The sequence below is a fragment of the Pagrus major genome, chromosome 5 (assembly GCF_040436345.1).
Source record: "Pagrus major chromosome 5, Pma_NU_1.0".
Taxonomy (NCBI): domain Eukaryota; kingdom Metazoa; phylum Chordata; class Actinopteri; order Spariformes; family Sparidae; genus Pagrus; species Pagrus major.
The window spans coordinates 21296635-21323593 of record NC_133219.1 but is presented as its reverse complement, the minus strand read 5'-3'; the positions used below and the strand labels follow the sequence as shown (position 1 = coordinate 21323593).

The 26959-nt window shown below is 40.6% G+C and overlaps 1 protein-coding gene across 1 annotated transcript; it reads right to left on the bottom strand.

Moving 5' to 3' along the window:
* Nucleotides 1-87: 87 nt before the first annotated feature.
* Nucleotides 88-26708, bottom strand: shoc1 (shortage in chiasmata 1). Its single transcript, XM_073465720.1, is given in 32 exon segments — nt 88-173; nt 570-1323; nt 2518-2712; nt 2822-2953; nt 3221-3308; nt 3441-3562; nt 3887-3998; nt 5115-5220; nt 5319-5494; nt 5817-5886; nt 6122-6194; nt 6443-6624; nt 7396-7488; nt 7640-7834; nt 7977-8201; nt 9057-9527; nt 9809-10054; nt 11379-11473; nt 11759-11888; nt 12885-12980; nt 13077-13218; nt 13296-13401; nt 13524-13686; nt 13815-14005; nt 14094-14184; nt 14404-14533; nt 14633-14708; nt 20037-20169; nt 20623-22097; nt 26159-26231; nt 26328-26500; nt 26623-26708. Coding segments are annotated over 32 exon segments (6486 nt in total).
* Nucleotides 26709-26959: the final 251 nt, after the last annotated feature.

Below are 26959 nucleotides of genomic sequence, written 5' to 3'. Positions count from 1 at the left end.
AATAACCTGAATGTATCAAAACTGTAGGGATATATTGCTCTCATTTTTTTCATTCTCAAAAAGCCCACAGAGACAAAGCATTCATGCCTAAAACAATTTAAGCCTTGTCTGTCCGTCACTTCTGCCCGGTACCCTCTCATAGCTTAACCTGCCCTTCTTCGGTGGTGTCAACACTGCAAAAAAACAAAAAAACACAAGTAAATACCTCAATCTGTTCAATAAAGCTTTAAAAAGGCAATTTTTTTTTTAAATTTTAGCAATTTTCTAGAAATATGAAAAAGCACTTTTTCCATTCACTGCTGTTATGTGATTATTAGGAGTTGGGTTATTAAGAAAAACAGCTGAACGCACTAATTCTTCAGTAAGGTGGCATCAAATTATAGCAGAGGAAGAGAGCGAAGCGAGATGATGTACTTAAAAAGAGCGCAAATCAAACCTGAAATGATGAAAAACTGTGCATAACATGACAGAAATGTGGCATTTGTTTCATGGATATATTTGAAGACGGTTACATTCTCCTTCTCACAGAACAGGTGGATGGAAAAGCACCTACAGCCACTATCATTCACCTGCTCCAACCAAACCTGCAGCCTCACCACTCCTCTTCCTCTCTTGCCCTATCCAGCATTTGGAGCCATAGTTGGCTGAAACTGTTGACCCTCCACTGGTAAGGCCGTGGTTGCTGCTCTGCCCTCGATCCCACAGCGTGACCTCTACAGGAGGGCTCAGATCGTAGAAAATGTGGCGGCTATCTGGATGCTGGACTGTAGAGTATGTTGACATGTGACTGTCGGCTGGCTGTTGCAGGATGGGGCTGTAGCTAAACATGGAGTCCAGCTTGAAAGGACTGTCCAGCTTTGTTGGTGTCCACTCATCCTTTACTCTCTCAACAACTCCCCCCACTGCTCCAGCTCTGCCTCTCCATCCAGAAGGCTTCACCTCATCTCTGCCTCTGTCCTCCTCTTTCCATGGATCACCGCTGGTCCAGCTCCACTTGAGGTGAACATCTCGCTTGCCAAAGGAGGAACTCAGGTCAAGTCTGAAATCTGTGTCGTCATTCTGCACCTTGGAGTCTGGATCACAGAAGGTGCAATCAGTTCCGAGCAGGAAGCTGGCGTTGTGGCCACTACTGAATAGTTCTGGATGGGGGTTGGTGGGGGGTTCTGGTTGAGGGTCAGAGTTTATGTGCTTCGGGTCAGCAGTGGTACTCCATGGACTGCTCGGCAGGCAGGTTTGTTGGTTTGTCTGAGTGACGACCGTCTGAGACTCTGGCTGGTTTGGGTCTGCGGTCCGTGTGTATAGGGAGGTGGTGTCACTGAACAGCTAAAACCAGGAGTAGAGGGACTATTAAGTACTGGACATGTATAAACTGACCTACAGATGATTTTGCCACACATTTTGAAATTCTGTTAATCATTTAACATCATTCGAGCAAACATTTGCTGATTCTAGCTTCTCAAATGAGAGGATTCGCCGCTCTTCTTTGCCACACATTAGTAAATGAGATTTATTTTAGTATTCCACTGTTGGTTGGACAAATCTTGTAATATGAAAGCGTTACTTTGGGCTTTTGGAGGTTGTGTTGAGTGTTTTTCACTACTTCATGACATTTCATAGACTTATTCAGTGATTAGTTGAGAGAATAATCATTAGATTAATTGATATTTGAATTGAAAAAATATTCCAAATTCTTAGTCAGCTCACCAAAAACATGATAAATCACATGAACTGTTTCATGTTGAATGAAGCAGTTTTATCCCAACTTGAAAACCACAATGGCTGCTATGACTTAATTGAATGTGTTTGATGGCTTACTTTTCTGCAACTGGATAATCAAACTGCAGGTTCATGTGTTTTTTAGATTATTCTAAGACAAACAGTCACAACAAAAGTAACAGGAATCTAGTCTGATAATCAGACTGAACAACCATTTTACTTCATTCATTCATCCTGACATTGTGTTCATGTTAGTCAACACCATAGCTGGGAGGAGGGGGGGTCATTTTGTTGTGTTTGGCCCGAAACAGTTAATTAGCAAATGACATGTGTCTGCTGCCAACATCGTTTTCAGTTGCCACGGAAACTGTGGTAACGGTTGTTTTAAGTAGGAGTAGCTAAATTAAGCAGTCGAGAAAATATGCCAGTTTCTTGGTTATAAAAGCACAAACAACCTGTACAGCTGTGTTTTTTTTCTGCCCACAACACTCTGATTGGTCGCCCTAATCTTCAACCAGCTGAAATACTGTTTGAATCACCGAACAGTGATTCAAGTCTGGAACCAGGCTAGCAGGAGTCAACATATTAACAAACAATTATAGTTGAAAGTGTAGATACTTTTTCTCCTTTTTTGTTTAATTCAAACTTACTATTTGTAAAAAGATCAGTGGATGATAAATAAATAATTCATAGTTTTTAAATCTCTTCATCCCATAAATTGGAGTTTGTCAACCTCTGGTGTGCTTCAGACCCAGTATTGAGAGCCACTGACATTAACTGTACTGATGTATCTCTGATCACCTTGAGGACTTTCTGTGGCACCTGAGGGAGCAGCTTCTTCAGCTGGGATAGAGAGGCCCCAAGGAGCCAGTGGAAGGATTGTGCTCTCCTCAGCATTAGCTGACTAACAAGAGGGTTGATACATGGGAACTGGAGTAGCGACTTTTCCTCCTAGAGAGAAAGAAAACAAAAGTTGGAGGCACAGCAGGAGCCTCTCTTCAGGCGTTAACCATGAAATGATCCTACAAGTCATTAATGAAGCCAAAGGAAAACCCTCTCAACCAAATACTAGACTGATCTATGCATCTTCGCATGGATAAATCACCTTTGAGGGAATCACAGTCAGCCAGTCTCTGTCCAGGTAGTGGAGAGGGTCCCTGTCATCAGCCATCAGGCTGTGGAAGCAGATGCGACTGATCCAATTGGCTATTTCCGTCAACTCAGACACAATCAGCACCTGACAAACACAGTAGAGGTGGTTTATATCGTTATTTTTCCTACCACTGTAATTTACAAGTAACTTTATTTTTTAAGAGATATAGTGGGCAGAGAGAGTCAATTAAAAAAACATTTTAATGATGAAACAGAACGACCGAATGATGGGGTGAACTTTTACCACTATATGACTGGTAGTACTCTATGACTTAGGAAACAAGGATATATAGTAAAAAACCATGAACAGTTGAGGTCAGAAAAATACATTTGTGTTGTGTTTGTGTTCTACCTTAACATCTAGACTCTCTGACTTCATGCCGAAGAGAACCAGAGACGAATAAACCAGCACCAGGTGGCTGAAGGATTCACTGGAAAATCTGCCATCACACAGACAGAAGCAGCGATGGTGAGCCTTTATGTATGAGATGTCTGCCTGTGTGTGTGTGTGTGTGTGTGTGTGTGTGTGTCTGTGTGTGTGTGTGTGTGTGTGTGTGTGTGTAGACACTGACCCTCCTCCCTGGCTGTCTGGGCAGTGCAGGATGAGCCAACAGCAGTTGTATTGCAAAGAGAGAGCGGTCAGCCTCATCACTACTCTTTCACTGGCTCGCTCCTGACACAGTTCATCCTCCTCCTGCTCGCCCACACGCACAAAATCACACACAATTAATTAATAAATTACGTATTTTGACGCATTCCCATGCAATACCAAAGAAGCTCAGTAGGGGAAGATAACAACATGGAAGAATTTCAGCATCATAGATTCGTGTGCATCTGTCCTTTAAAGTATCTTTCATAGAGGGCTGTACCATTTTACTTACTTGCCTTGCACTTTTTACTCTATTTTGTTGTGTGAAATACTCGGATGCTGCTAGAATTTCGTTGTACACTTGTGCAACGACAATTTAAGGATTCTGATTCTGATTCTGCTTCTGTATGCAGCAGGTGTCTCTGGTACCTGAATGATGACAGCAGTGCTTTCATCCACAGTGATCACAGCGTAGTGATGAGTCCCTCCGAGCATCTGCAACGACGGACAGTGGCTCCTCTCCAGCATAGTTATGTTAAACCTGTATCATAACACACACACATACAGACACCTTTCCACCTATGGCATTTAAATTATTATTGGCTGAACATTTTTAAAAGCCTGGTTGTAATAATATTTCTGCAGAGATTTACTCTCAGCTTGTCCTCTTAGATAATATCCTGTCTGGAGTGTAGAGTGTAGAAAAGGCTCTAGATGACAGAAACTATGTGGACTCTTCAGTTAACTAATACAGGGCCCGTCACTTGTAACTGTTGTTTATAACATTCGTAATGAGGATAAGTCTGCTGTTAAAGACCACACACTGTTTAACCCCACACCAAAGTATATTTGTGCCTTCGTACCTGATGCCTAAAACCTTCAGTAGTTCCAGTCTCTGTGTCCTGACCTGATGCCTCAAAAACCACCTTAGCCAGCTGAAACTTCATTACAGTAAGTTTTACCTCAAGAGAGATACAGTAGCATAAACACTAAAGTTGAAATAATGAAAATAATTATTAAATCTCCAGAGAGTTAATTGGCAACAGTTTCGATAACTGATTTCATAGGTACAGTTATTCTCTGGCTCCAGCCACCACCATGTGACAATGGTTTGTTGCTTTTTCTCTTTGATATAAATGTCGAGTGAACAAAGTCGGGATACGCATGAACATTTTTCACTGTTTTCTCTATTTAAATGATTCATCAAAAATATTAATACTGAATGAAAACATTGATACTGAAAACACTTGTTATTTGCAGCCTTAATAACCACCTATAGCCAGGTAGAAGTAAAGAACTTCTATATATACAATAAGAAGTCATGCATGATGACCTTTTTACTTTTTCAATATCTAATGGTTTAATGAAAACAAAGCAAAAGTTTTCAGTGACACCTCATCCTGCCTCCATCCATACTTATATTTAATAGGTTATCATATTCAGAGCCTGCTCTTACAGTAGAACATAGAAATCAGATCATGAGGTTTGTGGTTGGCATGGAGTCTTACTGGACTGTAAAACTGTCAAAACGATTTTTGCTGACAATTAATCCCATGGGGGTTTTGTCTAAAAATGGAAGTCCAATTAGATAGTAGGTTGTTGTCATTCTTGCTAGCTGGATATGATTAAATCAGACTAGATGAATGTGAAAACGTACCCTGACTCGAGTGTCTGCAGCAGCAGTGGACAGTTGAGAAGCCCCTCTGTCACAAGCAAGACATACGGCACATTGTCCTCCAGGCACCACGAGGCCTTTTCCTTCTCTGTTGGGGAAAAAACACACACATAGTTAGAGTAAAACAAATCACTTAACACATCACTGTATAATAGTGTGTATAACATATTTTTGGTGGCAGCTGACCAGGGTCGGACATGATTGTGTCAAAGGCGAGGTGACTGATGCTCCTCTCCCTGCAGACTGCCACCCATGGTGACTGGCCTGGATGGTCGTACTCCACCACCAGGGAGAAACAGCTCCAGGGGAAGTCGGGACCTACATGCTGCTCACACACCACCACACACACACTGTCGCGTATGCTGGTGGAACAGGATGGGAGTGTGAAAACAACACTTCAACATAGCAGCTTGAAAACTTCCTTTAGCACAGCAACTATTACTGTTACTCTGGTATGTCAAAGCACTTCTGCTCTTTATTCGTACAGTATGGAGTGATACTTTGCCCTAATGAAAGCCTCAGGGGCAACAACCTCAAACTAAAGAGTACTGTAAACAGTTATTTGCTGTATAGGTCTTATAAGTGACAAGACATGAAATAACTACCCCAAAATCTGGATGTATTTAATGACAAACACTCTTAAATATGATTGTAATTATTGTGATAAATAGGGCACATTTTTACCTGCTGACCACACTGGCACCATTCAATTTATTCTTGTCCTTCTCAGGAGAAACTGTAGTTACAGGAGCACCTGAGATGACAAAAAACAAGCATGACACATTCATGATCATGTGTTTGTAAAATTATTATTACAAGTAATATGACTCTTTTGTTTTGGGTTGTGATTTGTGAGTTTGTAGCCCAGAATCACAAGTGAAAAGGTCCTCGTTAATTAGTTTGTATTAAATCACATCACTTTAGTTTATTAGTAGTGCTGTTGATAGTTGATTAGTGAAATGGCTAAAAAATGATCAAGAGTTGCTCACCAGTCACTTGGCTCAAGCTGTTGATGATTATAGATCTGCTGTCTTCACAGTCAACTGACAGTACGACAAGAATCTACAGAAAGACAGCCAAGACCAGAGCAAATAAACATTTTATTGTGATTGTGATCATATTGTTATATATGATTAATGGAACAATATAATTGCATTTTATGTTATCTTACTTCATCTTCTTAACCTACTGCAACTATAGCAGGTGTTTCCAAAATGCAATACATGTATGTGACACAATTTGTACACAATTAATTAACAATTAATTATTTAACAAAAAACTATATTCCTCCTCTCAATGTGAAGACTGACTTTGTCCACGGTGTCCTGTTCTTTCCTGCTGTGCAACCATGCAGCCAGCAGCTGTTGCAGCTGCTGCAGTTTGAGGTTGGACTCCAGGTCCTTGTGACTGAGGTAGAGGATGATCTGCAGCCTCCTGAGCAGCTGCTTCAGACTTGGCTCTGTGCACGCCTCAGCTGCCTGCTTCAGGTACTCTTCAGTGCATAAGGACAAGACCGTAAACATCTCATTTTTGGTATATACTATTCTAGAGTCAGGGGTTCAGGAATCGTTAAACACACACTGATGGATCACAACTGGGAAAATAACCGTAGCTTTGATTAAGTTAAAGGGGCACTACGTAGTTTTACAGACTCAGAAATATTTATCTTTTCCATAACTGAATAAACAAGCTGTTCTCAGAGGAAAATAAGGTCCCTAGAACAGTGTTTGAAGCTAGAAAGGTAAAACAGTATGAAATTGTGTTGTCCTTTAAGGTCAGTTTGTTTATTCAGTTACAAAAAAAGAAGAGTTTGTTTATATAGTTTGTTTTGGCAAAAAAAAAAAAAACAGTCAATGAAGATCTTTTGCTTCTGATAAACATTTTAACTTTAAAAACATACATACTCACTCAGCTTCTTCTGAGCGACAGGGTCTTACAGTTCATGGCCATAACATTTTAAGCCAAATTTAAAAGTGTTTCGGTTCATTTGCATGAGCTTTTTCTGTTAAAACCCCTAACTTTCCCATTGGTTTCGACTGAACGTAATGAGACTTGTTTAGCTGTTTGCTTTGCTCAACCACACCCACTCCATCCTGTTAAAACAAAGTTTAAAGTGCTAAACCCTTAATACATTTTAAATAAAAACATTTATAGCTGAGGATGTTTTTCTATATTAAGTATGAACATTTAAATCTTAACTATAGAACTAGTTCAGATTAGACACCAAGCTTTAAAGTGGTCTTTAAAGTAAGTTTAGACTGACCCAATGCAGTACTGAGGTTGCACTTCAGCAGCAGCTCCTTGAATGTCACCAGCATGTGTATCAGACCCGCCTGGTTCAAAAGCAGTTCCTGATCTGCATGCAGCACAACACAAACAGTAGATTTCATACTTTTTCCTATGAAGATTTACTACATTAATATCTCATTACTACCATACACAGTTAAAAGCCAGTAATCTTTAGGCTTTACAAATTTATTTTTGCATTTTGAAATTACATTTTATACCTCTGACCAGTTCTGCGCTCTGTCCATGCGCCCTGCAGAGTGCCTTCTCCTGCTGCTTGAGCAGGAAGTGTGTTTGGTCTGGGGCCAGGCAGCTGAAGTCTCCCCACACCGGGAAGTTGAGCCCCAGCTGTCTGGCAGAGTTCAAACAAGGCTGAGCGAAGGCCAGCAGCTCACAGTACGCACGCTGCTGGCTGTCTGTAAGGCAGCACACAGGGGTTTAAAAAACAGACTTCAAACACTATCTGAACCATCTTAACAATGCTTTCATCCAACTAGGACGGTTTTAGTCACATGTTTTGGTATACATGAAGGTGAAGGTGCTGTGAAAGTGTCGTACCAGTAGCCTGGACTTGTACCACTCTGCTGTCCCATCTGTTCTGAGGGATGGGCTGACTGACAGGACGACTGATAAGTTGACCCGTCGACTGAAAAGCTGATTTCTGCTCTCTGGTAACATTTCCTGACACCGCACAACTCATATACGTTGGCCTCCTGTCTGATCTTTGCATCTGCTCTGGAGGAGGCTGCAGCTCAGGTGTTTGTTGGTTTACTGGTGGTGCTGCTAAAAAGCGAAGAGATGAGATCACAGTGTGTGACATAAATGAGTTATTAGACCACACTACAAGTAGGATAAGTACCAAAGTGAAGTATCTTCTATCTATCTTGAAACTGTTTAAATGAAATTAATAAATAAACTAGCAGTTATTTACATGATGGACTGTTCTACAGATCATTTTAGTGATTTATCTATTAATCACTTAATTAAGATTTTTGACCACCAAAATATTTTGCAGATTTATTTTAACTATATCAATCATCTAATTGCTTACTTGACAAACCATTTAAAGCTGTGTTATTATTTATTTTCATGACATTCGTGTACCACACAACAACAGAAATTAACACAAGATAAAAATATTTAAGATAATAATACTTAATATGTGCAAAGTTGCATTTGATTGGCTTGTGCCCACAGATCCGGAGGCCACATTTTCTTAATATGACCACCAGATGGCACCAAAGTTTAAACCAAAATCAAATCTGCTCTCTGGTAACATTTTGTGAGACAGCACCACTCATACATGTCGGCTTCCTGTCTGATCTTTGCATCTGCTCTGGAGGAGGCTGCAACTCAGGTGTTTGTTGGTTCACCGGTGGTACTGCTAAAAAGAGGAAGAGACGAGATCACAGTGTGTGACAACTGAGTTATTAGACCACACTGCAAGTAGGATAAGTACCAAAGTGAAATACCTACCTACAAATAGGCTGCAATTAATCATTTTTGTGACATGCATGTGTACAAAAAACAAAGTTATCAGGAGAAAAATGTATAAAAATCACGCTGCAAAACATAAAGGCGCTAACACATTATTAATTCAATTCAACCAAATTAGCCACAGCAGCAACAAAAGTTAACCTGTCTTAGTGCTGGTTAAGCTTTGAGATGTTGCAGTAACTGGAGCAGTCTGTTGAGATCTCAGTATCATGAAATAGGACAATGGGTCCAGGTCCTTCTCTGGTGGACGTTTTTGATTGTCTCTGATTTTCACTGTTGAGGATGCAGTCTTCTCGAGAGTGTAGACGCTCTGCTCTGTCTTACGGTTGTCTCCCTCTGTGTTGATCTTATGAGCAGAAAACACAGCTACAACATCTGAAAACCTCTCGTCTGAAGTTTCATCTTTGTTGGCAGCAGCAGGTTTTACTTCCTTATTGAAGGTGTTGACAGTGTGCATCAGGAAGGTCTCCTGACACGAGTCAGCTTCTGTTTCACTTTGAAGAAGGGTACCATCTGTAGAAGCTTTAGCAGGAAAAGCAACTGCTTCAGATTTCTCCAGGTGAGGAAACTGAGTTTTATTTGAAGGATTCACTAGGATCAATCTGTCTGTGACTGAGACCAGAGGAGACGAGATAATATGTCAGAAATCTGCTGCAACAATCTCTAAATCTCTACAATTTTAATGCTCTAAATCACTAAGACTGGTTGGATGCAATACATAAAGAGCAATAATCAGGAGGTTAGGCTGCAACTCTTTCTATAAATAGAGATAAATGTTCTAATAAAAATATGTTGTTGTTGTATGTATTCCCACTTCCCACTCTACTTTGATATAATTACCATATTCACTTCCATCCTCTAACAAAACTGATTCAATAAAAAACACTACCCACCCTCGTCATGTTCAGGTGACAGTTTTTTGAAGTCTTCCATCGCTAGTTGCTTGGTGGGGGTAAACTCAGATCTCGTGTCCTCCGTGAACTCACAGTTGCCACACAAATAAACCTCCAGGTCTCCTGTCTCCGTCTCAGTCTGCAGTTTGTCATCAACGCAGACAAAATTTTGTTTCTCCAACTTTATAACTTTCAAGGCCTCAGACAGAGGATGGAACTCAACAGGTGAGTCACATATTTGAGGCTCTGGAAGAAAAACAGCAGATTAGATTTTAAATTACATTCTTTGTAAAAGACATATGTTGTATACTGTAGGTCTCTAAAACAAAGAGCCTTTCACATAGTATTTGTCAACATTTTGTGTTTAACTATAAATAACTAAACAAACTCAATTTGCAATAAAATGTTTAAATATTAGGTATTCCTATACTTTAAATAAATGAGGCACCAGCAAACAATTTTCTTCTGACAAAAACCTAAAGAAAACTACTAAGGATTATCCTGAACAATGAGCTAATAAACATGCATGTGTGTATACAACTGTATAGTAATAAATGAATGTCTGCTTCTTAGAGGCTGCAGAAGCAGAGGTGTCCCCCAAAAACTCTGTTGTATCCTTTAAATCTCATTCTAACAAACCGATTTGAAGCTTTAAATTCAGGAAGAACAACGACATCTGGTGGTTTGAAAAGCTTAAAGCAGCCCTTCATGACGGAGGCCAAGGCACTTTAACGTGTCACTGATTGTGTGTATAAGTGTGTGTGTTTGTGTAATCCAGAAATATCCAGGAACCAGGTGTGTTCTTTATTACATCTACAATACTCTGTGCTGTAGTGTTGCAGTACATGCACACATTATGTGGAACCCTACAGTAAAAATAAGTGTCCAAAGAGTTTTTTGTTGACATGAAATATTCATCTACATTTTTGCTACAGTTTGTGTCCACTGTGGGCTTGTGTTTTAACGTCATAGTGAATATTTATGTGATATTTCATATGAGTTGTAACATATCGACTGAAGATTGATCTTCATTAAAATAATATCAAGAGGAGATATTCCCATGTCTGTCTTTCTCGTCTACATCACACACAAACTCCAACACAACATAATAAAACAGTCTGCTTTAAGCTATTTGGTTATGTGCTAGGATGCCCAATTATCCAGTTGTTGTGGATAGAAGTTTTGGATATCCTGTTATGTTACAGCTAATGTTAAACTAAGCAGCACAGATAAGAAAACTACAATCTTGTGTTTATTACAACCAACCCATGTTATAGTTAACAGACCAAGCCTACAAATTTAGCTAGGGTCTTTTACACTTCTCTATGTTTGTCTAATCTTTATTTGAATATTTTAATTAGGTTGCACCTATATGTGAATGTTCCTAAATGCATCTTATTTGTCTGTTTGTCAGAATGTTTGTTTGTTCAAGAATTTGTGGAAGTTTGTAAAAAATTCAATTTAAAAACGAGTAAGCTTCACAGCTTTGCTATCATACGCTTATCACCGATGGCGAATTGGAGTAGTGGCCCTTTAATTACAAAACTGTAAAGCAAAACCTTGTAATTACCTGCCAACACAAAGCCCACCACAGAGGTCGGATGCTTCTCTGCCCTCCAAAGTGCCGCCTCCATCTCTCTCTGAGTGCTTGTTGACACCAAAGACCTACAAGACAATCCTTAATGATATAAGAGTTTCTCTACATGGCGCAACAATTGCATTAAAAAGACGAATTTGACATGTAAATTGTGTGGCTACTGTCTCAATAGGATTTTGTTCATCTTTTTTGTAATAGAAATGCTTTTCACGTCCACTATTTGACTATCAGAGCAATTTAAGTGAGTTTTCTTTCCGTAAGTTCAGTAACTGATAAAAAATATATGAAAATCTCACCAGGATAACGGCTGTATTACCAGTCTGACCACATGGTAACTTGGTACCATCACTCACCGTCTGCTGTGCGGTGACAACTCCTCCTTCTGGAGTTCACATGTGGACAGACAGATCTGGGTTGGACTGGTTTTGGGAGTTGACGTCAAAGTTATGTCCAGCTCCATTTCAGTCAGAGGGATCACACGTCCTGAGAGGAACATTACTTTTAAGAACATAGCAGCTACCAGCCTCATACTTATAAAAGGTGAGTAGAGCTGTAGTTGGTGGGTTTGACATTGAAAGAATTCTGTAATAATAACCTCTTTTTCCTGATTTATATTATTTATTCATTATTCTATTATTTCTACTTTTTTCAATTAATTAGATTGTTGGCATTTGGCAATGCATACATCCGGACTTTTGTGACGTAGTTTAATGTATTTCACTCTTTTTCTAATCTTTTCTACCATTTTGACATGTCTCTTGTGAGGAAATTCATGTACTCTGTACTCTGTGATATATCTATGATATTTTATGAAATGGTATGCGTTCTGTATCTGCTTATCTTCTGTAGTATTGTAGATGGATCAGCCAGACTGTGTACTCTGAGTTGTATCTTTTGTAAAGTGGAAATTGTTTATAGACTTGAATAGTGGAATTGCAGTTGCTGCTGCCCATTGCTGTTGATTTTTGAAGTGTGTTTGTATAAGGTAATATGACCTCGCGGGATTCTCCGCTAATCAGCACCTGATTATTTAAAGAAACACCTGTTGGCAATCAAGCACTGAGCAAATGTGATGAAGCAACATGTGAAAGGCGTAGGAGTATTTATTTAATTTTATTGAAGAAATTAACAGGCTTCTCTTTTTGTTCAGGATGTGTAGCATCCATTACTGTCAGAAGCTAATATGTTGAGACACACAACAGTACTGCTTACACATATAAACATCATTAATAATGATCCAATAGTATAACACTGATCGGGGCCATTTTGCAAAATGAGTACTAGTAAGTGAAGTAAAATCTGGAATGCAGGACTGTTACTTGTGATTTAATAGTGAGTACTGCGACTTTTACTCGAGCATTTGGTTTGAATACTTCTTCCATCGCTGCTAGCAGTGGTAAACTTTGGTAAATCAGCTGCTGTAGAAAAGATTTCTGTCCACACATGGTCAACTAACAAGTCAGTCTTTCTAACTTTTACCTGCCACTTCTGACTCTACCAGGCCTCTATTCATCTTGCTGGACTCCTCATTTGGACTTCCCATTTCATGGGAAATGTCTGCTGGTACTGATACATCTGAAAGGGAAACGTGAAGATTTGTGACTAAAGTGTTTCAGCTAACTTGCCTGTGCATTTTAATTTGATCTAAAATAGATCTCATCTTGTCTTCACCTCTATGAAGCACATCCACGACTGGAGTGTCTTCATCCAGCTGTTCAGGAACAACATTCATACGACCATGGATGCTTGAAAAGGCAGTGTAATCTTCCTGGCTCAGATTCATTGTGTCCACTACAACTGGCAATAGCAGAGACTATAGAGAAAAAATTACCAATGTTAAAACCATTTCATACATAAGCACACCTTTTGGTATTTATCATTTTTAACTACCTCTTCCTTCATCAGTGACTCTTTAACAAACTCCTCATTAATGTTTGCACACGTCTGAACATCAGTGGCGGTCACATCAGGAGGCTTCTCATAAGACGCACAGTGCCTGAAACAAGTTTTAACATTACACACAAACCAGGAAATGAATGGAACAATAAAGCAGGTAAGAATCATTTCTTGCACCTTAAAAGCATATTTGAGGATGAAACAACCACTGAACATTCAAACCTGAATATGGTGTCCTCAGAGAGGGTATCTCCTGCTGAGCTCAGCAGAGGGTCGGCCACAGGAAGGGTCCTCAACCTCGACAACATGGCTTTCAGCGTGGGTAAATGTCTCTTAAATTGTGACAGGTAGTCGACAGCCATGAGCTCTTCTGGCAGGAGGAGATCTTTGACAGATGTCAACATATTTTTAGAGAGAAAGAAGATCGGTGTCACAGTCAAATCAGTTACTTGAGTGGAAGGGAGTAAATGAGAGACAGATATTCTTTAAGTGCTGCCAGGAACGTTGAGTTACCTTTGTTCTGACTTCCAGGCTTCATCTGGTCAGCTGTCAACTTGAAAAATGTTTCCTGACATTGATCCTTGATCTGGGACTCTTTTAAAAGACAAATATACTCATCCAAGTCTAGATCATTCAATGAGTCAGGATTAGAGCTGGGTATCCGCTCCACATCCCCTTTCACTTCACTCAGAGTAACCTTAAATCTGGAATAAATAAATATTGATATTACAACTCAAATTATGAAACATAATGAGATTGAAATGGTGCACACTGAGAGGGGTTTCAAATCACCTTTCTGGTGAATTAACTGTTTGCGTTATTTCTCCCAGGTCATCGAGCACAGAGCCATTGACAAAGAGTTTGCAGGTGGAGATCACCTTTCCTATAACAAGTGTAAAAGTCAATATCATCACTTTTTTTGATAAAGTTTGAATTTCATACCGACTGCCTGTTTGTTCAATTTGTTCAATTAAATGAAAACCAAAAGTTAGTACAAAATGGACTGGGCCACAGAACATCGGGCTATATATTGTGTTGAACTTAAATCTAATCCCTCGTCATGACTCATAAAACATGCCAAAACCAGGGTCGACTTGTGTACCTCTGACCCACGGTGTCCTGTAGGTGACATCAGGCAGCTTTCCGCTGTGGGGGTACAGGTCACTAGCGCCAGTGAAGTAAGGTGTTGGCAGCGCCAGCAAATTCATCATTACGTTCTGATTAGTGGTGGCCTGAAAGGAAGACAGACAGGCGAAGGAGGGAGGCAGGGCAACATGGCATCAGGGTTTAATGACAAACTGTGAGGAAAAATTAACAAGCCACACACTCACCTCAAAAACATAGTCGAGAGCTTTATATCTGTTAGCAGAGAAAATCTGAGCAGGAAAACAGCTGTCATTTTCTGACCTGTGAAAGTCATACAAAGAACAGTACACATATAATTAAGGCAAACATTGATGTCATGATTCTTTCTTTTTAATTTCTTAATTTTGGTCCCCAAAACTTATTCACAAAACACAAATCCCAGAAGAAAAGCAATCCAGTGAAACACTAACATATCCCTGACTAATTTTAAGTGTACTTACATGTATGTATAACACAAATATAAGTACTCATTATGCAAAATGGCCGACATCAGAATCACGTTATATCCCTAGATTATAGTCATGCATTAATGTGTAAATTACTCATAAGATTAGCTGATAAAGGTGGGTAAATGTTTAATTACTTCACATACTGTGGCTTGTGTATTTCCCCCCAGGATCAATAAAGTCTAATCATAATCACGATCATTTATTTGTTTATATTTTGTATTAATAAAAGGCATTACATGAATGCATTGGAGTAAAAACAGCAATACTTCAGTCTGAATTTTACTGGAGTAGAAGTATAATGTCGCAGAAAATGGAAATACTCAAGTCAAGTACAAGTACTCCGATAATAAAGAGTAACGTTACTTAAGATGTCTAACGTTATTACAACAGCTACTTTAGCTTGGTTAGCTAGTTAGTTAGCTTAGCTATGTTTTCCGAGTAAGCTAGCAAAGTTACAACGCTGTTTGGCTAACTTATTTTCCATCGCCTTGGACTCGTACATTAATCTGCTGAAACTAAAGCTTAAACGACGCAAATTGAGCAGATAAAACTTGAATAACCCGACTGTGCTAGTTAGCATCAAACTTACATAATGACAACGAGCTGTTGTGTCCAGCAGAGACGCAGCCAAAGATCGTTTATTGAGGATGAATCAGTTGTTCGTTCACCCTAATTGATAGCATTAATCGCAAAATTGCGAAAATTGGTAGAAAATTATATTTGAAGCATCTAGGAAAAGCAGTTAATTGATGCGTTGACTTATTTGTTAAATCTTCCATTAATCATCTTTTATTGTCCATTATAATACTAAGACATCCATGCAGGAGTTGCATTGTGGGGAAGTCTTGAGGACTTGGGGGTTGGCAGATGAATTAAAGGGTCACATCGCATGAAAACATACTTTCTCACATAGCCCATTTGACATGAAGATGGTTTTGATTTTATGCGACTGGATACATTATTACACCAACACTATCAGCATGGCTATCAACCAATGGGAGAGCAGGAGAGAATGTTATTGATTGAAATGGAGAACTGGGGCTTTGATCTGGATTCTAAAGCTGGCAAACTCTTTGATTGAGTGTGACCATTCCTTCCATTCCTCTGATCACTGCTATAAGACACACATCACAGTAGTAGAGGTGTTGCAGTCAGTTCAGGAATATACAAAGCCAGGTTTTATCCCAGCTATATCGAAGCAAGATTTTCAGTAAAGTGCGTCAATTTCTTCAAGATAAGAAGATGAACAGAAAAGGACAACTTCCCCCCCTGCCGGACCTGACCCGTCCACTGATCCCAGAGATTAAGAGGAAGGAGATGAGAATTGAAAAGACAATCAAAACCTGCCAACAATCAAAACCTCGTAGACTTCCCCCCCTGTTGGATGTGCCGGTCCTGCGGGCCCTGCCGGCTGGGATGTCTCTGACCCGTCCACTGATCCCACCGATTAAAAGGAAGGAGATGAGAATTGAAAAGACAATCAAAACCTGCCAACAATCAAAACCTCGAAGACTTCCCCCCCTGCCGGACGTGCCAGCCCTGCCGGACCTGCCAGCCCTGCCGGCCGGGATGTCTCTGACCCATCCGCTGATCCCAGAGATTAAGAGGAAGGAGATGAGGATTGAAAAGACAATCAAAACCTGCCAACAATCAAAACCCGGTCCACTTTCCCCCCTGCCGGACCTGCCGGCCAGGATGTCTCTGACCCGTCCACTGATCCCACCGATTAAGAGTGTGCTCCGGCTTCCTCCCACAGTCCAAAGACATGCAAAAAAAGTTAAGTTAATCGTTAGTCTAAAAAAGTCAGTGCTCTCCAGATCAGATGTGAGAGGCTCAGCTAAGAATAAGACCAGAGTTCAGATCACAGTAGCTCGTCCCTGAACTCCTGAGCCCTAACCCTTAACCATTGTGGGTTCTCTCCGGGTGCTCCGGCTTCCTCCCACAGTCAAAAGACGCACAAAAAAGTAAGGTTAATCGGTTAGTCTAAATTGTCTGTAGGTGTGACCCTCCTTAAAGTCCCTGAACCCTAACCCTTTAACCCTTAAGCCTGAATTAGAGACCTGGCAGTATCCTTGAGCAAGATACTGACCCCCAAATTGACATCATCTCTTGGTCATCTCTTTAAATTACAGATAGATTGTAAACATTGTTCGGTTCTGTACTTACAACATCTGTCATGTACAGAAGAGTATTAGGGCCAGGGGTGAGAAAAAAAATGTCAGGAGGAAGTTTTTTATTTTCATTATGCAACATTTAGACTTTTTTCTTGAAGTGCATAATGGAAAAAAAACCTTTCTCCTCTCATTTTTTCCCTCATCCCTGGCCCTAATACTCTTCCGTAGTCATGCCTGTCCATCCTGGGAGAGGGATCCCTCCTCTGTTGCTCTTCCTGAGGTTTCTCCCTTTTTTCTTCGTGGAGTTTTTCCTCATCCGAGTCGAGGGTCTAAGGACAGAGGGTGTTGTATGCAGGACAGAATGTTTTTTGTTTTTTAACCCCAGCTCCATTAGACAAGAGGCTCACCACCCTTTGAATGTTTTGTTTGTTTCTCTGTGTGTGTATTAATTTGTGAAGGCATTATTAAAATAAGATAAAAAATTAGGAAAACAGAAAACATCTTCTTATTGGATACAGGAGCTCCACACCAAAGTGTGCCAGAACATTAAAGCAAGAAAGAAGCAATCTCACCACATCACTTCTGACTTCATATTTTCATATTTGTTGTGGTAGATTCTCATTAAGGCCAGCAGATAAAATACAATGAAATGCAAAGCTGCAGCGTTATATAATAAATATTATACCCAAATGAGCCACTTTGCCTGATGAGAACATATATTTGGTACTTAAAGTATACTTGGATGCTAATATGAATTTAAACAGAGTATTTCTACACTGCAATACTTTGCAGTGTTACTACGTTCACTAAAGATCAGAATACTTCCTCCACTACTGCTGAATCCTCACGAAGGTATTACTGTTAGATAGCCCATTCACAGCTTTTGAATGGGGTTTTTTTTCCTGCAGGGGCACTGCATGTTTTTCACCACAGGGAGGCGTTATTTACTACTCTATCAAAAGACGGTATATATAGAGCTGATACCAAGGATATGACTGAACCTATGCAGATACATGCAGGTGTGTCTGTCCAGTATATCATGAACATGAACAGAGCAGACAGTAACACAAACACTTTGTCACTGAATCGCTTCATGCCAGGTGATTCTACATCAGATCTCACAGAAGGTTTGACTATATTGTAGTTCAAAGACAACCTTAAGAAAAAGAAGTGCTTTTGTTCTATATCTGACAAAAAGAGAAAGAAATGTGTGGGATTGTTACGGTGTCTCACACTTTTTTTCTTTCTGGGTTTCACAAAACAACTGCTGTCTCCTGTGCTTGTAAATCTTTTTGTATGGCCTCACGGGAAGCTCTCAAGTTAATAGACTCTTAAAAGTCTGAGAAACATCTATATTTGGATTTTTACAAGTATTTCATCAAGGTGACAAAAACAACACCATTCGGACTTATCAGTGACATCAGACTCTGGGAATTTGTGTGTTTTGACTGCATCTCAGTAAAACTTTTCACAATGGAGTGACAAGCTTTAGGATATTCACACTGACATGAAACTGCACCAAATGAGCGCTAATGTAAGAACAACTGTCTCTTTCTATTAAAACTGTATTTCTACAGCACCTTTCAAAACCAAAGTTACAAAGAAACACCAACAAAAAAACAACATGTCCACACATGATCAACTAACAAGTCAGTCTTTGTAACTGTGGTGACTATTCAAAAAGCAAAACTTGTCACCTGTGGTGGTTTGGGATGGTTCGTTCTTGACTCGACTCCAGAGCGAATAAAAAAGAAAAGTTGTAAAAGTAATATCTTTGGGTGAGGTTCCCGTTTATTTGAACAAAAAGGATAAGGTAAATTGACAGAACAAAAAGAGATTCTACTGTTTCTCTGGCTGCCGTGTAAAAACTGTGTGTGTCTTCCACCACCACTCCACTCAAACTAATCAACACTTCTGATCAACAACAGCTGGGGCAAGGTTTGGGGTAAAAGAAAGTAACTGAAATATACTTCCCCTAGTGGAAAAACAAATACCTGCACAACATAAAAAATGGCTCCTACACACCGGCCCCATAATTGTGTTGGTGTGCACTTACAATTATATAAACATATTTCAAAAAGGAGCCAAAAAGGATGTGTATGTGTGTGCAAATCTTCTTCTTCTTTCTTTAGAAGTAAATGTCCATAAATCAAATCTTCTTTCTTTAGAAGTCAATCCATATTTCAGTCTTTAATAACAATCTTTATGTCTCCAACAGCATGCAGAGTTTTGTGACAGGTCTCTCCAGAAAGCCTGTCTTGGTCTTCAGCTGAACTGACCGGACAACACCTCTCCTGTCTGGAAAGGTTTTGGTCACTTTACCCATTAGCCATGAACTTCTTGGAGCAGAAGGGTCCATGATAATAACAATGTCGTCCACAGAAAAATTCCTTCGTGGCTTTGTCCACTTTTGTCTTTCTTGGAGCAGTGGAAGGTACTCTCTTACCCACCGCTTCCAAAATAAGTCTGACAGGTACTATACCTGTCTCCATCTTCGTTTGATGTATACATCACTATCATCAAACAGTCCAGGAGGAAGAAGAGGTTTGGCCTTCAGCAGAAGAATGTGGTTGGGTGTAAGTGTTTCCAGGTCATTAGGGTCATCGGATAGTTTGGTTATTGGGCGACTGTTGAGAATGGCTTCAATTTCACAAAGGATAGTGCAAAAGCTTTCATCATCCATAGTTTGCTGTTTGACAATGGAATACAGCACCTTTCGTATGAGGCGAATAATCCGCTCCCATGTTCCGCCATAGTGAGATGCAGCAGGAGGGTTGAATGTCCATGCTATTCCTCTTTTTGCCAAAGCACTTTGAATTTTGTTGTGATCCAGGGCTTTAAGAGCTTCCCTTAACTCTCTTTCAGCTCCAACAAAATTGGTGCCGTTGTCTGACCTGAGGTTGTAGACTTGCCCACGTCGACACATGAACCGTCGGATGGCATTTATGCATGAATCTGTTGTTAGTAAGTGGGCTGCTTCAAGGTGTACTGCCCGACTAGTCATGCATGTGAAGATTACACCATACCTTTTGACCATGCTGCGACCTCTTTTGATGTCAATAGGGCCGAAATAATCCACACCTGCATTAGTAAATGGTGGTAAATCTGGCAGGAGTCTTTCAGCTGGAAGGTCAGACATTTTTTGTTCTCCAACTCTGCCTTGAAGACGACGACAGGTAACACAATCAGCAATGATTTTTCTGCAGGCTGAGTTTGCATTTGTTATCCAGTAGGTTTTTCGAAGTGTAGATATCATGTGATTGCGTCCAGCGTGACCCACTTGCTTGTGAATGTGTTGTAAGATAAGTTTGGATATGTGTTGATCTTTAGACAGAATTATTGGATGTTTTACTGTCTCAGGCATGGATGCTTTTCTCAGACGACCTCCTACTCTCAACAGCCCATCTTGGAGTATGGGATCCAACCTGTAGATGTCACTGTTGGTTGGCACAGATGATGCGCCTTTCTCCAAGAGAGAGATTTCCCTGTGAAATCTTTGCTGTTGGCAGAGGCGTGCAATTTCCAGTTCTGCAGTATGTAAGTCATCCCGTGTCAATGATTGAACATTCATATTTGCTTTGTGTTGCTGATGTCCTTTATTGCATGCTTTACCGTTTTTCCTTAGCTGTTGAAGCAGATCTTTAAACTTCAAAAACCAGGCGACTGAAGTTTTGAGTTTTTCCCAGTCTGAAAAGTAGGTCAGAAGCTTGTTCATGGTATTGGATGCATCATCAACAACACAAGCATTAACTGTGAGGTCTTGTTTAACCTCAGGGTCATCCAAGGTGACGGCAGGTTTGTTTACCTCCTGTTTTGGCCATGTTCTTTCCTCAGTCAGCAGAAACTCTGGTCCTTTGAGCCATCGTTCACATTTCAGAAAATCATCAGCTGACAGTCCTCTTGAAGCCTCATCAGCGGGGTTCTGCTTAGAGCCAATGTACCTCCACTGGGCCACCTCTGTGGCTTCTCTTATGACAGCCACTCTGTTCGCCACAAATGTGTGGAATCTCTTTGTTTCACTTGAAATGTAATTAAGCACAGTCGTGCTATCGGTCCAGAACACTGACTGGTCCAATTCCAGTTGCAGCTCCTTGGTAATCATCTTATCCAGTCTGACAGCTAATACAGCAGCAGTGAGTTCAAGCCTTGGTATTGTGGTTTGTTTCATGGGAGTGACTCTGGATTTTCCAATCATGAAAGCAATGTTAACTTCATCAGAGATGCCTTTCAATCTCAGATAAGAAACAGCGCCATATCCGTGTTCACTAGCATCTGAGAAGTGATGCAGCTGTGCATTGCTTACCTTTCCAAAGTTCTTTGGCTTGATGCACCGTTCCACCTTTAACAGTGACAATTTGTGCAGATTTATCAGCCACTGTGTCCACTTCTGCAGAAAGGTTGGTGGTATTGTGTCATCCCAACCAATTTTTCTTTTGCACAGCTCTTGCAGCATCAGCTTGGGAGGCAGTGTGAACGGTGACAAGAAACCAAGAGGGTCATAGATAGAATTAACCACTGACAAGATTCCACGGCGGGTACATGGACGACTTTCCAGTGCAATCTTGAACATGAACATGTCTGATTCCGCACACCAGTGCAATCCAAGAGCTCTTTCAACAGGTAAATTGTCTTTATCCAAATTGAGTTCTTTGGTTGCTTTGGAACGATTTTCTTCAGGGATGCTTGCAATAACTGCTCGACTGTTGCTCATCCACTTTGAGAGCCGAAAGCCTCCTTTGGCACATGCAGCAGTGAGATCTTGTACCATTTGCAAAGCTTCCTCTTCTGATGACACAGACTTTAAACAATCGTCCACGTAAAAGTTTTGCTTGATGGTCTTTAATACTTCGTCACTGTACTGAGCCGTGTTGTCATCAGCAACTCTTTTCAAGGCATAATTGGCGCAGCTCGGTGATGAAGTTGCTCCAAAAATATGAACCTTCATTCTGAAGTCCACCACAGGTTGTGTCACATCTCCATTATGCCACCACAAAAATCGAAGGAAATCAACGTGTTTCTGAGACACATGAACCTGGTGAAACATAGCCTGCACATCGGTCATGATGGCAACTGCTTCTTGTCTAAATCTGAGAAGAACGCCAAAAAGGGAATTTGTGAGATCAGGACCTTGCAACAGCTGGCTGTTCAAAGATGTGCCCTTGAAACTTGCTCCACAGTCAAATACAACTCTCAATGTTTTCTTTTTGGGATGATAAACCCCATGATGTGGTATGTACCAGATTTTACCTTCAGTTCCATTCAGTTGCTGTTGAGGCACCTGCTCCGCATAACCATTTTTGATGACATCATTTAGGAAGTGCACATACTCCTGATGATATTCTGTGTTCCTCTGAAACTTTCTTTTCAAACTCATGACTCGCTGTTCAGCAATGCATCGATTGTTTGGCATTATGACATTATCAACTTTAAAGGGTAAATCAACACAATAGTGGTTGTTTTCAAGGCGAATTGTTTTTTCCATTATGTGAAGAAATCTCATGTCTTCTCTTGATATTAAAGCGTCATCACATGACCTTTCATTGAAGTCCTGGTTGTATTGCGTGATTAACAACTGTTCCACTTTATCAATGGAGATCTTATTGACAGTGACAGTAGGGCAGCCATTCTTCCCTGCATCACTTCCACTTCCTTTAAGTGGGCCGTTCACCACCCACCCCAATAGGGTCCGAACAGCATAGGGTCCGTCATTACAGCTGTTAATAATTTCCCACGGTTCCAAAAGCTTTGAGGCATTTGTGCCAATCAACAAATCCACTCCAACTTCAAGCTCGGGAACTTTAATCTTTTCCAGGTAAGGCCATTTTCTCAGATCCTTTTCTGTTACAATATTGTGTCTTGTAACCGGCATGGTTTGCTGAGTGTAAACCTCAGGTAGGTCTAGAAACCTGTTCTCATCATAACCAGCTACTTCCAGTCCAGTCAGAACATGAGTCTTTACAGTATGTGCTTGTCCCATTGTTCGCAGGAAGATGTGTGTTTGGATGCTGTCCATGTTCAGCTGTCTCATCAGGCGTTCTGTACAAAAGGTAGCTGAGCTTCCTGGGTCAAGAAAAGCGTAAGTGGTCAAAATTTTGTCTCCATTCTTAGCCTTTACTTGTACAGGTACAATTGAGAGAACACATTTCTGCGTACCGGCCCCAGTGCGAGCACAGGTCTGCTGAGGGACAACCGTGTTGCTTGATTGCTCAAATGCTCTGAATTTAGCTGGGTTGTGAAGCATTGTGGGATGTCTGAAGTTACATACATCACACGTTAGACGTTTCTTGCAGCTTTTGCTGATATGACCTGGTTTTAGACAACCAAAACAAACACCACTTTGCCTTAAAAGATCAAGTTTCTCACGATGCACTTTGTTCTTAAGATGTACACAATCTTCTATTGCGTGATCCTCTTTACATATGCAACATGATGTGGTCTTGCCTTTTGATAGAGACAAGGCATGGATGAGCGGTGTTTGTGCAGACTTTATACCTGCTGAAGTGCTTACAGCTGCCACAGTTGCTGGATTTTTATTCCTGGGTGAAAATCTTGTGGGAGCTTTTCCTTTAAATGTAGCAGTTTGTGTGTCTTGCAAGTTACCAAAGACAGGATCAGAGAGAATTTTGATCTGATGTTCCAGAAAGTTGACCAAATCAGAGAACAAAACTCTACTTCCACGTCTCTCCTGTAGGTCACAAACAGCTGCTCTCCATCTTTCTCTTAATTTGTAGGGCAGTTTCATCACAAGCTGTTTCAGGTTTGATGGTACATTCATTTCTGCCATATACTGTAGACTTTCCATCATGTTACAACATCCTCTCAAAAACAACATGTATGTTTGAAGAGAACCAACATCTTCAGCTTTTATTGGTGGCCAACTTAAAGCCTTTTCCATGTAAGCAGCCCCAATCTTCATTTCATTGCCAAAGTGTTCCTTTAACAAGTATTTGGCTCTGTGATAGCCTTGATCATTTGACATGTGATAGCAGCTTCTGATCAATTCTCTAGGTTGCCCCCTGGTGTGTTGTTCCAGGTAGTACAAGCAGTCCTGGAGATTATTGACTTTTCTTTCAACTCCCTGTTCAAATGCCATGATAAAAGATCCATACTGTAGAGGGTCACCATCAAATATGGGTATTGCTCGAGGTGGAAGAGATGCTGAGTGTTGTTGTTGAACCAGCTGAGCAGTGATTTCTGTTTGTCGCTGCATAATGTTGCCAATGTCCTGTATTTTATTTTCATTTGTGTTCATTTGTGGCGTGGTACAAACATTGCTTGACCTGTGACCTTGCAGTGAGTTGAAGACAGTTGTGTTGCCTCCTGGTGCTCTTGGTAGGAATTGCATAGGTTGTATTGAAGTGAAGGTTTCTGTAGGCTGTGTTTGTACATACTTTCTTTCTTTAGGGCGTGCATCCTGAAGGTGTGAAGGTGGTTGCTGTGAGAGTGGTTGTTGCACTGTTTCAAACTTTGACCTCTGTGACATTTCCATTTTTGATTTTGTGGCTTTATCGAAATATGAATTCATTCCATCAGATGGTGTAGAGCCACTTCCCACCATACTGCTTTCCAGTATGGCTATTTTAGCTGTAGCAGCAGCTAGTTGGGTTTCCATTTCCAGTTGTTCCTTTTGTCTTTTTAATCGTTCCTGTTCTGCATGCAGTTTCTCCTCCTGAGCCTCCAGTGCATGTTTTTTCTCCAAAGCAGCCATGTGTTGGATCAATGCTGCCTTTTCAGCCTTTGCTCGTAAGCATGCAGAACTTGTGATGGAAGATTTGGATGAAGATTTAGACTTAGATGAGACCCGTGTTTTTCCAGGGGGGAGAACATTTGAAATACTGTCATTGGGTTGAATCTCATCCTCCTGGTCAGCATTTAATTGAATCTCATCCTCCTGTATTACAGACTGTTTGTCACAATGTTCTGGTGCATCCTTCAACCATTTATACACATCACACATGAATTTCTCATTTGCTTTAAACTTCTGTTCAAACCATGTTTGCTGCCTTTTGTATTCTTCTTCAGGCAGTGGCATTTCCATCAATGCACCATGAGTTTCAGCAGCAGCTTCACACAGTTTGTTAAACTCATTTAAAAGGGTTTCAACACTGCACAAAGTATCACTTGTTATTTTGTCACATAACAGATTATTGATCTGCAACTTGATTTTGGATGCTTGATTCAAGGTTAACTTCCGGTTCCTTTGCAGGTTTTCAATTAGCAGTGAAACACCTTTTGCAGTTAATTTTCTTTCTCTTTTTTCAACATCACTTTTTACAGCACGCTCCTCAATTTTTGCAACATCACCTTTAGCAGTTGGAACATCACTTTTTGCAACACGCTCCTCAAGAACATTTTCAACATCAGCATTTTCATCCATTTCCACACTGTAAATATGTCAACTTGTGACGTCAGCAGCAGAACAATTGCAGTCATTCACAGGTGCTGATTATTTCCTCCTTTTTCCAATTAACTTTCATTTCATCAACATCCATGACATCCAGTTCCACAATCCAATGCATCAAGACTGTCCAGTTCCATTAAATCACTCAAACAGGCTCAGTTTCTTCAATCATGCAGTTTTATTGTCTGCTGCGTCCTTTACCTTTCTCCTCTGGCTCTGTCTGATGAACAGGAGGGAGGGGTTGCAAGCTCCATGGCCTCCTCTTGATCCAAGCAGCAGCAGCCTCTTTCCAACAATGCTGTTTCCTTCATCCAGGGCAAAGCTCTTTACTTGTCCTCCATCCAGGGCAAACAGTTTTTACTTGTGTGGTGACTATTCAAAAAGCAAAACTTGTCACCTGTGGTGGTTTGGGATGGTTCGTTCTTGACTCGACTCCAGAGCGAATAAAAAAGAAAAGTTGTAAAAGTAATATCTTTGGGTGAGGTTCCCGTTTATTTGAACAAAAAGGATAAGGTAAATTGACAGAACAAAAAGAGATTCTACTGTTTCTCTGGCTGCCGTGTAAAAACTGTGTGTGTCTTCCACCACCACTCCACTCAAACTAATCAACACTTCTGATCAACAACAGCTGGGGCAAGGTTTGGGGTAAAAGAAAGTAACTGAAATATACTTCCCCTAGTGGAAAAACAAATACCTGCACAACATAAAAAATGGCTCCTACAGTAACTTTAACCTGCCACTTCTGACTGTACCAGGCCTCTATTCATCTTGCTGGAGTCCTCTGGTATTTCACGGGAAATGTCTACTGGTACTGATACATCTGAAAGGGAAACGTGAAGATTTGTGACTAAAATGTTTCATCTAACTTGCCTGTGCATTTTACTTTGATCTAAAATAGATCTCATCTTGTCTTCACCTCTATGAAGCACATCCACGACTGGAGTGTCTTCATCCAGCTGTTCAGGAACAACATGGATGCTTGAAAAGGCAGTGTAATCTTCCTGGCTCAGATTCATTGTGTCAATGTTTGCACACGTCTGAACATCAGTGGCGGTCACATCAGGAGGCTTCTCATAAGACGCACAGTGCCTGAAACAAGTTTTAACATTACACACAAACCAGGAAATGAATGGAACAATAAAGCAGGTAAGAATCATTTCTTGCACCTTAAAAGCATATTTGAGGATGCAACAACCACTGAACATTCAAACCTGAATATGGTGTCCTCAGAGAGGGTATCTCCTCTTGAGCTCAGCAGAGGGTCGGCCACAGGAAGGGTCCTCAACCTGGACAACATGGCTTTCAGTGTGGATAAATGTCTCTTCAATTGTGACAAGTAGTTGACAACCATGAGCTCTTCTGGCAGGAGGAGATCTTTGACAGATGTAAACATATTTTTAGAGAGAAAGAAGATCGGTGTCACGGTCAAATCAGTTACTTGAGTGGAAGGGAGTAAATAAGAGACAGATATTCTTTAAGCGCTGCCAGGAACGTTGAGTTACCTTTGTTCTGACTTCCAGGCTTCATCTGGTCAGCTGTCAACTTGAA